The sequence below is a fragment of the Sander vitreus genome, chromosome 17, assembly GCF_031162955.1.
Source record: "Sander vitreus isolate 19-12246 chromosome 17, sanVit1, whole genome shotgun sequence".
NCBI classification, from domain to species: Eukaryota; Metazoa; Chordata; class Actinopteri; order Perciformes; family Percidae; genus Sander; species Sander vitreus.
Genome location: NC_135871.1, coordinates 14,817,954 through 14,831,913, shown reverse-complemented (window position 1 = coordinate 14,831,913; position 13,960 = coordinate 14,817,954). Strand labels below are relative to the sequence as shown.

Genomic DNA, 13,960 nt, shown 5'->3' with positions numbered 1-13,960 from the left:
GGTTTAATATGAGTCAGACAACCAACATTGAGTTGGTTGATTTATGAAAATCCTTCCTTTTTTATCAGCTTTAGCCAAGGGGTCAACACACATGCAGTAATGTGTTTAGAGAACAGTGGAGAGGAAATAGATTCCTCATTTCCAAGTTGAAATCAAACCCCCACTGTGAAAAATAGTGTGTCTAAATGCTAATCCCCATGCTCTAAAAAAGACCAGCACATGGACTTTTAAACAACCTTCCCAGAAGAAAGTAAACACACTTATTTGATTAAATGACACCATGCTGACTCACTAGTACATTAGCAGCAACTGAGAAGTTTTTGTATAAAATGATGGTAATTTTCACACAATACCAATAAATCTGCGTTTTGTCTTTCAAATGATTCATCCTGTAAGACTTTGGGACTTTATTGTTCCCTGGTTTGACTCACAAGCTTGCTCATTATTGGATTGTTGCCACCTGATTTCCCTTTGTCTACAAGCAGCTGTTTTCCCAAAACTGAGCATGTGTGACTGCACTTGAACGCATAATTGTTTGCATATAAATGATGAAGATGGACAATTTTGCCTAGGCAATTACTACATTTTAATACATTTATGCAAACGTGTCAGTTCTCTCCCACATCTATTCATATCAAACACAATATCTACGCCATTTATTCTTTGCCATAAAATCTCATTCAAATGTAGTGTCTCATTACATTTTTTATTTTATTATGTTTTACAGATAGCACAGTAAGATGTAAACAGGCAGGAGAAAATATTTGACACTCACACAGACGCGTAGCTTATGTCATGGTAAACGGTTTTTGTAATGGAAAAAAGCGATCAAGGAGCACTTCTTAAAGGTCCCATGGCATGAAAATGTCACTTTATGAGGTTTTTTAAACATTAATACGAGTTCCCCTAGCCTGCTTATGGTCCCCCAGTGGCTAGAAATGGCGATAGATGTAAACCAAACCCTGGGTATCCTGCTCTGCCTTTGAGAAAATGAAAGCTCAGATGGGCCGATCTGGAATCTCCTCTTTATGACGTCATAAGGAGGAAGGTTACCTCCCCTTTCTCTGCTTTGCCCGCCCAGAGAATTTGGCCCACCCATGAGAAAGAGAGAGACATCATGGCTTGAAAACAAGCGAAGCATGGCAGTTGGTCAAGGCCACACCCCCTTCCTCCATCTTGCCCCCCCTCTCTCCTCCTCAATAGCATTTAAAGCTACAGACACAGAAATGGAACATCCTAAGGAAAGCTCATTGTGGGACTGGCTCTAGTGGCTGCAATTCTGCACCAAGGCTGAATTTCGGGAAATAGACTTCAGATACAGTATTAGGGGACCACTAACTGTATGTACACACCGCCGCCGACTTGAGCTGCAAAGAAGCTCTGGCAAGGACGCTTGTCAAAAAGTACGGGGAAGCTGTTTGATGCTTTGGCCGCTCTGATGTAGTAACATTCTATGTTCGATCATGGAAAAAGCACAAGCAGCCACTGCACGGCCAATACATTGACACTAGAAACCTTTTATAAATTACATATATAATGACATAATTTGTATTGGTTGTTGGTCGCAGCGGTGTCTGTTAGCAGTTAACTCGCTCGTTAGCCGCTGAACCGCAGCAGAATGCAGGCAGAGCGAGCAGCCGCCAGCTGTTGATCCGTGCAGGACTTCACCGGGAGCGGACTGTTTAGAGACGATGTGACCGGCAGGTAAAGTTAACTGGTCCCTATACGCAAATATCATAAATGATAGGGAACCCAGCAACGGCGATAATGAGCTTTTCCTCCTTTTTCTCGGAACTAATGTTTTGGTAGGAACGAAAGTTTACATCGTATGTTTCTCTGGAATCAGCCAGCGCAAAGGACGTCTATATTCCGATTGGTTGCCGCTGCTTGCCGCTGAACCGCGTCATAGCTCATTACCATAAAGTTGACCTACTTTCAACTTTGTGATTGACGCTCTGGTATAGCTTTTGCATAAAGAGATTCATTTTTAAAAAGCAGGAAGGAGCTTCCCTTTTCGCTGTTTGTCATCTCTGTTTATTAAAATGAAAAATCTGTGGTGTTTTGAAGTTCAGCAAGTTGTCAAAACAGACTCAATTCTTATTCTGTTATTTTATAAGGCCACTGAGTTACGTAAGTCAAAGTGATCCTTTACTAGGTTTATTTGTCTGAGCCAAATAAATATTAGAAAGTTTTGAAACAGAGGTGAATAATTCAGCTTTTAAAAAGTCCATTATGTATTCATGACTTATCAATTCATCAATCTTGACATTTCTCACAAATGAATACTCTCCTTTTGTAATGCCCACCCATACACAGCAAAAAAATAAGCCAACCAAAAAGAATTTGATGATTAAATTGATCATAATGACCCTTCTTCCTTCTAGTAATAGACTCCAAAATGTGGAAATGAATTGAAAGGTAGGGAACTAAACTCGAAACAGCTGATTTTTGGAACACAAAACACAATGTTGTCCTGTACATCTTTAGATTATTTGGATGAGACACCTCTGACAGGAGGATCAACTACAAAAGCATAGGCAACAAATCTGAAGGCAGCAACAAAAGGGGAAGCACTTTAAAGGGAGCAGAGTCAAATATTTAAATATTTTCCCTCACAGAAACACATCCCAGTGTTCTGCCTCTTGCCTTGGCAACCTTGGAGTTTGTCTCGCGATGTAAAGCATTGCAGATGAAGTCACCAGCCTCTATAACTTTGGCAAGGTTCACACCCTGCAAAGAAAAATATTGTAGCATCAGGTAAAATGTAGTCTATATTGACGATGTTTCATTTCCAGGATTGTTCAGGTGCCTCCAAAAATTCCGCTGGATGTCCCTCTTTTTAGGCCGGATGTCCGTCGACTTCTGCTTTCTTTGTGTTGGCATTCTAAACTCCGGTCGATTTATGAGGACTACGGTTAACTGCTCCTCAGATCTCTGCAGGGTAAATCCAGACAGCTAGCTAGACTATCTGTCTAATCTGAGTTTTCTGTTGCACGACTAAAACAACTTTGAACGTACACATGTTCTACCCAAAGAAGTTCCTTCCAGAGGCACCGTTGCTCCGTCCGGCACTTAGCACCGCCCAAGACGATTGTGATTGGTTTAAAGAAATGCCAGTAAACCAGAGCACGTTTTTCTCCCATCCCAGAATGCTGTGTGGACTAATGCGAGACTAGTTCAAATGCAATGTCTACAAGGTGATTTTGTTTTAAGATGAACAAAAAGTGTCAACTTAACGGCAGGCATGAATTTAATGGGAAGTGTGCAACAGGTGATAGAAAACTAAAGTGCAGTAAACATATCTCTCCAGCAGGGGTAGGGATTGTTAAATAAATTGTCCCTGAGACTGGGCATGCAACACTATAGGCTTGTGCAAGTTGTGTAAAACCACTGATATTATAAATAAACATTTACAGAGTCGTATGTTTGCAGAGCAATCTGCTTATGTAAATGAGTTCTAAAAGATTGTTGAGTTTGGTTGATCTGTTGGGATTATAGACACATAAAATACAAAGTGCACTGTGAAGACACACTTACAGTTTCAATGCCCATGCCATGGAGCATGTAGAGAACATCCTCTGTTGAAACATTGCCAGATGAACCCTGAGCGTATGGGCAACCTCCCAGGCCAGCTACTGCAGAATCCACCACACAGACCCCCATCTGCAAAGGACACACAACAGAGACATTCAGCGCCTCCACACAAGCTTCACCTCAGGTTAAAATCCAGGAACAAAGATCTTTGTTCTGTTGGATTGTTCTGCCCGCTGCAGCGCACCTTGCCAGGGCTGCGGTCGTGTTTTACAGCTGTTTAGGAGAACTGTGGGCTTATGTCCTGAGGATGAGTGGGCACAGAATGTCCCACCATATGGCTTAGTCATCCTCTTTGTCAGCTTAAACCACTAGTACCACATAATTATGGCCCTGTTCGTACGAGAGGAACATTATAAATACTGAACAGAATATTTCATATGTTTCTGATTCTTTGGGTTACTCATGTTTTACAGCACTACTCTGCCGTTAACCATGGGGATTCACTTTCTTGCCACATTGAGAAGACATTTTTTTCCTCGGCTGGACGGTGTCCTTTTACACAGTGCCAACAATACAGAAATTCATTATTACACAAACGTGCAGTTGCTACATATAATCATTAAATTCATAAATTATTTTATTGATGGTGCCTGCAAGAGATTACTTTTAAGGCTATTTACTTTGTTTGGCTCATTGGCTGCTTACAATCAACTTAATTGTTATATTTTGTGGGAAATGCTTGTTGTTCTTTCTTACTGCCAACAATTCCTAGTGTCCTCTATATGAAAAAATAATGATGCGTTTTCAGTTGTTTTTTCTGGCTTAGGAAATAATAGTGTATTGATTTTTTTTTTTATGTTAATGCCACAAGAGTTAATTCATATAGATATCATTTCTCTGAATGCACATATTACATAAAGAGACAAAACTGCAGTTCTTGCAATTTAAGTATAACCTAACCACGAGTGTAACCTTTGTTTTCACACCGAAAAAAATTACAAGGCCAGACCTTCAGTTTTTCAGTAGTTTCATTATGGACTAAGGTCTCGGGATGTTTTCCACATGTCCCTGGGATCGTCATGAGAATATTAAAGATGTTTTCCAGCTTCCGTGGCAGAGCCAGATGTCAGAGGAACCCACAGTGAGGCAAAATGAACATACTGATCCTTTCAGTGGCATTGGGTCATGAAGTACTTTCACCCCATGGAGCCAAACCAAGCGAGCTAAATTAAAAGAATCTCTATTGGCTTTTTTTGAACAATGCTGCTAATTGGCTGCTTTTCCTCCAGACAAGAGCCTACTTCTTTCAGGGCCCGTCTGAGCCAGCCGTAATTGCTGTTTGTGTTGGCAAAGGAAGAGGAGGAGGTGGGGTAGAAGTAGGAGGAGATCTACTCCGGTGTGTGCAGTGCACAAGATTTCCAGACCTTGGATAAAGCCAGAGCAGGATATTGTACTAGGCAGATTTTTTTTGTAGTATAAACACAGAGTTGTAATCTAGCATGCCAATCCTCTCGCTTTCAGCTGCTAACCGTGTAAGGCCAGGGGTCCTTCGCATACTGTTTCGGAGAGGAACAAAACGGACCCTTCAGCAGCGTGCCCTGTTCCTCTGGACACTAATCGCGCAGGAATTGGTGGTCAGCAGCTCGAGTTTGCCAATGCTCAGTTAGGTTCACACTGCCCAGAAACCAGATGTGCACCCAGTGTTAAAAAGCCATATTCAGTGAGCTGTGGCCATATAAAAACAATACATTCCTGGGTAAAGACACAGTGCATTTTCAAACTTGCATGCTTTGGGATAAGCTTGTTGACATTCTATACTATGAGTGGACGAGGCTGAAGATGGACATGCTCCCATTTTGGTTTTATAACTGCGTCAGAGAGAGAGAAAGAGAGAGCGTGCATTCACTGAAGGATATGAAGCAGTGATGCTTTACCCACTGCTACATAAACTGGGAAGCTGAAAGAAACCATTACAGATCCACTGTTGACACATATATCACCTCTTTCCAGAAACGCATAAATAAGCTTGCCACTGGATATTAAGGGACAGCTAGGAGATAGACAAAACAAACATATAAAGAATAAATAAATGACATTTTTGCTTCATGATTTATTTGAGGATAAAACATTCTGAACTATATAATCACCTCATTAACCTCTACATGGATTACTGGGCTCCATGAATGCAGAACAACCATTAACCATGACAATCAGTCTTAATAATACAGAACTCATTCTGATCCTAATCTAAGATCCTGGTGTTTTAAAATGATTCAATTTAATGTCTTTATGTTCAGGTGGAAGCTATGTGGTCAGTAACAGGTAAAGAACACTATCAAATCAAACCATATTTAACTTTGTTACACCCAAAACAAGGAAATTAATTTGGTCGGAGCAGCCACGAAGACCGAAAAATAAAATTGACAGAGACAATCCATAAAACATATAGTACAATGCTGAATGCACCTGTTGCACTTATTCTTATTGACCAAGTCTTAGGCGTGGTAAAGATATCATTAGAAGATTATATATAATATTTAACAATAATATTACAACTGTGAACCTGCTTTAGTGTTTTATTTCACTAAAGATTATACTTTGGTTCTTCTTTGTGATGTTTGGTCTTGTTGGTTATTATAAGGTCCTGAATGTCGAATTCATATTTTCTTTTAATGTATTACATCAACCTACCCGGGAGCTGCAGATGAAAATTAGACTTAAGGTCAATTCTGACACATCTACATCATATTAATGTTTATTAATTTGTGTTGTCCCAGATATATGAATGAATAAAGTGGACAACATCTGACAATGATAATGTATGGAAATACAACATAAAGTTGTACTGAAAGTATCAAACATTTCCAGTAGATCTTTGAGTGTTCCTAAAACAAAGTTATTGACCTCGAAGAGCCCATAATGGTCCAACAGTGCCTCATGGCCAGAGACAAAAGAAAATACTGAAGATAAATGTTATTGTTAGTGGAGAGCTCAAGTGTGACTGTGAGCACAAACAGGTTATACTGTACTCCCCAGCTGCAGCTGTACACAATACACCAAAATTGCGGGTAAGAATAAATAATTTTCCTTGCCAAGCCTGTGAAATCTAAGTACATACGTTGTCATTGTGTGACCTGCCAGGAGTAGGTTTCTAACAAAGCCCCCCCAGACCTCCTGAGAAAGAAAAAAAGGTACAAAGACTGAGGAATGTCTTTATCAAGAACAAAAGAGGTGACTCAGGGCTGACAGCGCTGGGGGAATTCGTTTCTTTCCCAGTTGGTGGTGTGGACTTCTGGCAAACAGTAATAAAAACTATGATCAAATCTTTCATTTCCATCTTGTTTATGGGTAGGCAAAACATCCTTGGCTGCTATTATTTTCTGTGGCCACGGGGCAGCTGTGATGAATCATTTTAAATATGATCAACAGAGGAATTTAACCGTCCCTCTGCGCTTTTTCACTCTGCCATTCAAAATCAAGGCTTACTTTAAAGATATTTGTGACTTTACACACAAACACTGTTGAGTTTTTCTTCAGCACAATATTGCAGGGTTATAAATAGCACTGTATAGATAATCAAGAGAAAAGCATCAATATTAGAGTAGGCCTTAATCAAGGTTAATCAAGGTTATTTCTTCCATTCTTCCTAAAGGCTTTACTGTGATTTGTGTCATGTTTTTAAGGTTATATTAAAAAATGTGCTGGTGCAGTAAATATTTGTCTGTAAACTCAGTTAATCTTTTTTACACACCAGTTACAAGGCAAGCATCTGCTATCTCAAGTTATAATACTATGAACTGCCATGTATTCATTCTTAATAATTTTCATCAATAATGTTATTAAAGCAAATATGTATTTATATATGATACAGTAAGCATGCAAACAAATGTATACTACTGTATACAGGATTATATTTAGTAGACAGTAATGCAGTAAGAAGTAATAACTGGCCTACTTTAAATATAATATAAAATTAATGTGTGTAATATGTGAAAAATACCAGCTACATATGTGGTAACAACTGTAATTATTGTATTTATTAGTATTAATATTGAGTTGTTTTATCTTTGGTGGGAGCTTAACTCTTGTTAATTAAAAGTTTCCAGGTCTCAAAACAAGGTCTTTGTTATTCTTGGGGTGACACTGTAAATTAATGACATTACCACAGTAATGATGCAGTAATTTACGCAAACTAAAAATCATAAAGCATAATAATTATCTTCTGCAGACCAGATATTTACAAGTGCTATCAAAGTTTCTTGGGTTGAATTGGGACTGCAGCTGCGGTGCTATTTATCACGTGCTCAGCAGCGAGCGAATGAAAGGATCATTTTCCACTGGCCTTTAAGCACAGCATTGTCAGAGAGTTCAACAGCCAAGCGACAGATGAGTTAGGAGCCCCCCAGGGCCCTTCTATCCACCTAGCTCTCAGTTGCTTTGTCCAACAGACACTGAATAGGTGAGCCTTTGTGCTGACCCACTCACATCTGTTGACCCACCCAGCCCCCAATGAGCTTCCTCTTCTGCAATGACAATGTGCTCCAGAGAACTGATACAGCCATATCTGGGTTACCTTGTTTTATGTCTGGATTTATGTCAGTTTTAAACTCGCTATGGGCAAAAGCGCTGGAAAAAAAACACCAACGAGAGCTCTTCCACATGGATTTACAACCTAATTACATGTTTGTGACCTGTATGGAAACAAAGTACTGTATATTACTATAATAGTCAATTATTATTTTTTTCTTCACTACAATACATGTGCACTGTGATGGAAGGGCCCGCTGGAAATATCTTATGTTCATTAAGATTCTGGGATTTTTTCTTCAGTGGGCAGTTTGTGAATCATCTTGCTTTGTGGGGAGGCTTAGATCACGTTTCTTAATGCCCCTCTTCCTTGTTGACTGATGGTTCCTGCTTTTCTGTGTGTCCCATTGTAACCTACACATTTGTTTTGTGCTGTCTCAATACTCCCCAAAACAGAGGATACATTCATAATGTTGTAAAGTGACACATTGTTTTTAAAGCTCAGGGCAGATTCAAGTTTACAGTCAGTTTCATAAACACTTGGACATCGACACATTGTTTTACACTTCATACTCATAATTTCAATATTTGTTTAAGATGTAAGCTCTTAAATATTTGATTTTGATATGATTTCAAACAACCTTAAATGGACAGAATCCTAATTAAACATTCTGATGAAAATGTCACTTCCTTTTGCATGATTCTATGATTTGCTCTTTGTAAAAATGAAGAAAAGATGCTGTCTTTGAATGTACTGTAACTCCAGCCCCGAAATTGTCAAAGGAGATGGATTGGGAGCCTCTTTACATAAGATTATCCCCAGCAGGAATAATGATTTAAGGCCTCAGAAAGGACTTGTGATCTCTACAATGTTGGCAGTTACTTAAGGAAGTTGAAATATATCCTGGAACAAGAATCACCACCTTGACTTTGCTTCCACATCTGGTTGCTCCTCTTCATGTCATCATGAGTAAGAACATTGATTTATGCAAAGGCTGGGCATTTATCCATAATCATCCTGCGGTTCTCCACAAAAGATGTGCATGTGAATGAGAAGGTGCCCAGAGAATGCTTGTCAAGCCATTGCAGAAAGTAACAATTCAACATGAGAGGATGTGTGGATCAAGAGGATGAATGCATTACTGTCTTGTGCTTGGGCAGTACAGTGGACAACTCTGAGGTATGGGCCTCGTCTTCTAACCATGCCAGTTTTTGTAAGCCCTCTGCAGACTTCTGAAAGAGAAAGTACTGACACTTTTCACATCCCTCACACAAAGATCCGGATATTTTCATACTTTTCTTCTGCTTTTCCTCCCAGAATTATCAGAGCTCATGTCACCTGAGAATTTGTCTCCTTTTTCAGAGATCCCACAGTGACATTACTTCACCAAATTTGCAGAGATGTCAGGTCTCTCCTTTACTTTTATTTTCAAAGACGGCTGTTTGATGTCTGCCAGGTTTTGAGCATTTTCAAGCTCCTTCCTCGGCGTTTCCCAGAATTCACAGGTCCCCTCCACCCAACTTTTGGAGCAGTCTTGGAGCCGTTCCCCTTTTATTTTAAGAACTTCCAGAAATGCCAGGTGCCTTAAGCGATTCTTACTCAGAGTCAGGCAGGAGAGAGCAGCACCTTGTAAACTTCTACCACAATTTCTTTTTAGAAAGATGGATAGATTGCTATAAATCAGGGTTAGGAATTGAGCTGTGTGTGTTTGTAATTTTATTTTATTATCTTTACCCGTGTTTTTCTCTTTTGCTTTCATTGTTGTTTACGTCTTTTGTGTCTAAGGGCCCTCTTGTGAATGAGATCGCTCAGGGCTATATCCTTGAAGTTTCAAATAAACTGTTCATCTTGGTTTTTACAATCATCCGTTGCATAATAAAACAACTATGAAGGTACAGGGGTCAACATTGAATAAGTTTGTGCAGCTCTGCAAAATGCAATAAAAAGGTATTGTATATAGTTTGGCTAATGTCTTATTTTTGTTGTCAAAACAAAAGTAAGTCCTTGTTTGCAAGTCTTAAGTGAAATATTAAGAGCTTTTTTATTACTACTTTTACTACTGCAATACTACCAAAATACACTACTTCTTCTACTATTGGTTATAATAATTATTGTAACAATAATGACCATAACATAATAAAGCATTATTGTCAGTAGTAGAGTAGTAGTAGTTTTGAGATGACTCTTCATTCTATACATTATTATGAGTTCTTACCTGAAGTGCAGTAAGGATGTTGGGCAGTGCTTGCCCATAAGTGTCATGGCAGTGAACTGCTAGAGCGTTGGTGGGCACCTCCTTCATCACACTCTGCAGCATCTTAAACATGGAACCTGGAGTACCAACACCGATAGTATCCCCCAAGGAAATCTCATAGCAGCCCAATTCGTATAAACTCTTTGCCACCTTAAGAATAGTGAAAATATTGCAAAATGCTCTCATTAACAGGAAATCAGTACAAGAGCTGACCTTAACAAATATATTCTTTCAGTATATGTCTAGAACCTGTATTTTGTAAATGTTTGCTAATTTGCGATGTCAATGACATGTGATAACATTTGATTAATATTGTCTCAAGTGAATGTTTCAGTAAAGATAAAAGTATAAGAAGAATGTAAAAGGTTTATCTCACCTCAGAGACTTTGGAAGGTTCAATGTATCCCTCGTGGGGGCATCCAAGGGCACAAGAAACATATCTGAAAGAGGACGTTTGTAAAAATGTGATGTGTTTGATGAATGAACTATAAAAAACTAACTGCTGTGGATGTAGTAGCAATTTACTGTAACATGGAGAACTTCAACCGGCTGATTATTTTGGTATTTTAATCAGGAAAGACAAGTGAATGAAGTAAAGCAAATAATAAAACAGATGATATGTGATAATTAAGTCATGGCAGAAAGTCTTTTGACTTAGACTCTACGGGGAGATTTGTAACTGTGGGGCGTCTGCCCTGATCAGCAGCAAGATAAATCCCCCCATGAAGTCAAGACACTGGTGGTGGTGGCAGCTGATGATTCTGATGGAGATGATGAATCTGTGAAGACAGGTGGTGATGGGGAGGTGGAGGGGCGATTTGGCATTTGCGACGATTTTCACTGAAATGACAGCTGACAGCAACAGAGAGAACAGATTTAAACAGCGTAACAGCCGTGAACGTACTGCACACATAACAGCAGCGTGAATGTACTAAAGGCAGAGAGAAAATCATATTTAAACAGAGGCAGCAGTAGGAAGATAGGCTAACAATGTAGGTGTGTCGCTGAACTATTGGATAGATGAGATCAGCTGATGTAATCAGCTGATGAGAACAGACAGCCCCAGACAGGACAGCAATGAATAATTAATGAGCATGTGTGAGAGGATTGAATGCAGATGCATAAGAAATAAAACTACAGGAGGCCTAAGCATGCAAAGGTATAGTCTTCCTGACTGAACTTATGCTATAGCTTCATTATGGTTTCTGTATTCCTAAAAACAGGATTATATGTAGGGCCTATCACTGAAATAAAAACCAACATTTTGAATCACTGTGTCACTGTTGCCTGCTCTTGTTAAAAGGAAGAGCTCATTTTAAGAGAGGATAGAAGATCGCGGGTGATTCTGATGTTTTTTGTTATTTTGGCTGTTCATCTGTTTGTCCATGAGATATTTTAAAGGCATACAGATGAGAGTTCCATGAAATGTGGTGAACAGATCGGTGAGTAGATTTTGGTGGTGATCCAGATCTTGATCGGATGCCATTTGGTAACTACTAAACAGTATTTGGCACTTGGAAAGTGACAGTGTTTACACTAATCCAGTGTTGTTTTGATGGGTTCATCTGGGGGGAAAGATGCATGTAATCTAAGAAAACATGCATTACAATTGGGATTTGGGGAATTATATGCAGTAATTTACCCTTTTTGGTTTGCATTAATTTCCATCTGCATCTGTGGTTCACTAATGCTTAGATATAACCTGGTGTGCATATGGACGTTTGCTATAAAGCTATTGTATCATTACTAAATTGTGTGTTTTCTTCTTCATATAAAAACTGCAGTATTTTCAACTGTGTTTTCAATTGGAGTAAAAAAAACAATCACAAAGTGAGTAAAAAGTTAGATACAGTATGTGTTTTCGCTCATTGTAAGGGACAATTATTATCCAGAATACTAACCCACGGACTGGGATCTGTCGCTCTTTGGCAGTGTTAATGACTTCCTTAAACCTCAGCATGCTTTCATCAATAGAGCAGTTAATATTTTTTTTACTGAAGGTTTCAGACGCTGACCCAAACACCGCCACTTCAGTAGCACCAGCTGCAACCTTAAAACAGGAGAGAAAAATGAACTTGTAAAACAGTTTTGAGCAGTCACACTTACGCAAGTGCAGGAATTATCTGGGGAAAAAAAGAATGTAGTGCCAACAGTTAACTCAAATTGACAAGCATGGGTAAATAGCCATGGTTTGTAGCATAGATCAACACGCTGAATTGAAAATGAATGCTTACAGCATCCTGGAAGCCTTGCATGTTAGGTGTCAAAACAGGGTACCGAACATGAGGTGCTCTCTGGATTCCTCTGAGTACATCAGTGTGGTCGGCCATCTAAATGACAAGGGGTGGAGGGGGGGAATAATGATGTAGAAAAATAAACCTTTAACATCACTTGTGAATACATCATCCTGCACAAATATTTTCAAATGCTTGTAGGCAGCAGACATCTCTTAAAGGACTCTCAGTAAATAAAATTGGACATGTTCATGTTTGCTGTTTTTCGGGAAGTAAATAGTGGTCCAATTTATGACAGGGAATGAGAGGGTGACTATATGAAGAATATCTTAAAATATTCTTTCCAAAAGCATCTGTGGGTCCAACAAGCATACTAGAGGAGGAGATTTTCTTCAGTAGTAGTATGCAGACAAGAAAGAGAGCCTAATAAATCACTCAGCACTCTTTTGCTGTGCACAAAGAAGAGTTATTACCTGCGGTACCCACTTTGAAGAGACAAAGCTGGTGGCCTCGATCACAGGCAGGCCTGTTCCTGAGAGCATGTCTATCAGCTGGATTTTCACCCCTGTCGGAACAATTTCCTGGGGAACAATGAAACTGAAACTGCTCTTTCTGGATATGATTCAATATGGGAGGTACAACAAGCAGATATCTGGCAGAGTTTTTCTTTTGCTACGCTGCTTGCCAATCACATCTATATTCACATGCTGAATCTTGCACTTGCTGAATATTTTAAGATCTCTCATAATACACAAATATCTCATAATAACACATTGTGGTAAATAAAATTATCCCTCCATCCAGGGCAATCTGTAAAACTACAGGCAAACAATAAGGAAATGATAAGCAGTGATAAGCAGTGACATGCTAAGCACAGTAAACTAAGCCAGAAGCTGTGTCATCTTTCTTATTCAATTTCAAAGAAAATGTGAAACATATGCTCCTGGCAATTATGGCACACAACCCATATGTTATAGATCGTTTTATGTATAAAACATGGGGTTTCCAGGGGTGATCATGTACAAAACAGCGGTGCTTATTTATAAATATAAATGAGATTCGTGACTGAAATGACAGTGAATACCTTCTCATTTTGAAGTCCATCTCTCGGCCCAACTTCAACTATTTTAACAAACTCTGGAGACTCATGTCCTGTATTGGTCTGGGAAAATATCAAAACAGAGATGAACAAGATAAACAGAGATGCTAATAAGAAGAAGTACACGAGACAGTACACTGAACACAAGCAGTCAGTAATCCTTTTGGCGTGGGATGCTCCAGGACATGTTATTTCTAACATGAACCACTGTCTGAAACCTAAGAACCAAAACAGAAGCCTGTCATGACATTAATATGCAAACCCAGGACATGTCTCATAAAAGAAAGACTGGGAAAGAAGGTAAGGGTAAC

At 39.2% G+C, this 13,960-nt stretch overlaps 1 protein-coding gene across 1 annotated transcript; it reads right to left on the bottom strand.

The window, feature by feature from the left end:
* Positions 1-2,161: 2,161 nt before the first annotated feature.
* hmgcll1 (3-hydroxymethyl-3-methylglutaryl-CoA lyase like 1) lies at positions 2,162-13,709 on the bottom strand. Its single transcript, XM_078272408.1, has 8 exons — positions 13,635-13,709; positions 13,024-13,131; positions 12,551-12,646; positions 12,218-12,366; positions 10,693-10,756; positions 10,278-10,466; positions 3,538-3,663; positions 2,162-2,730 (listed from the first exon to the last, which is right to left on the bottom strand). Exons 2-8 carry the CDS (start codon positions 13,090-13,092, stop codon positions 2,599-2,601), a joined length of 825 nt encoding a protein of 274 aa, XP_078128534.1. The 5' UTR covers positions 13,093-13,131; positions 13,635-13,709; the 3' UTR covers positions 2,162-2,598.
* Positions 13,710-13,960: the final 251 nt, after the last annotated feature.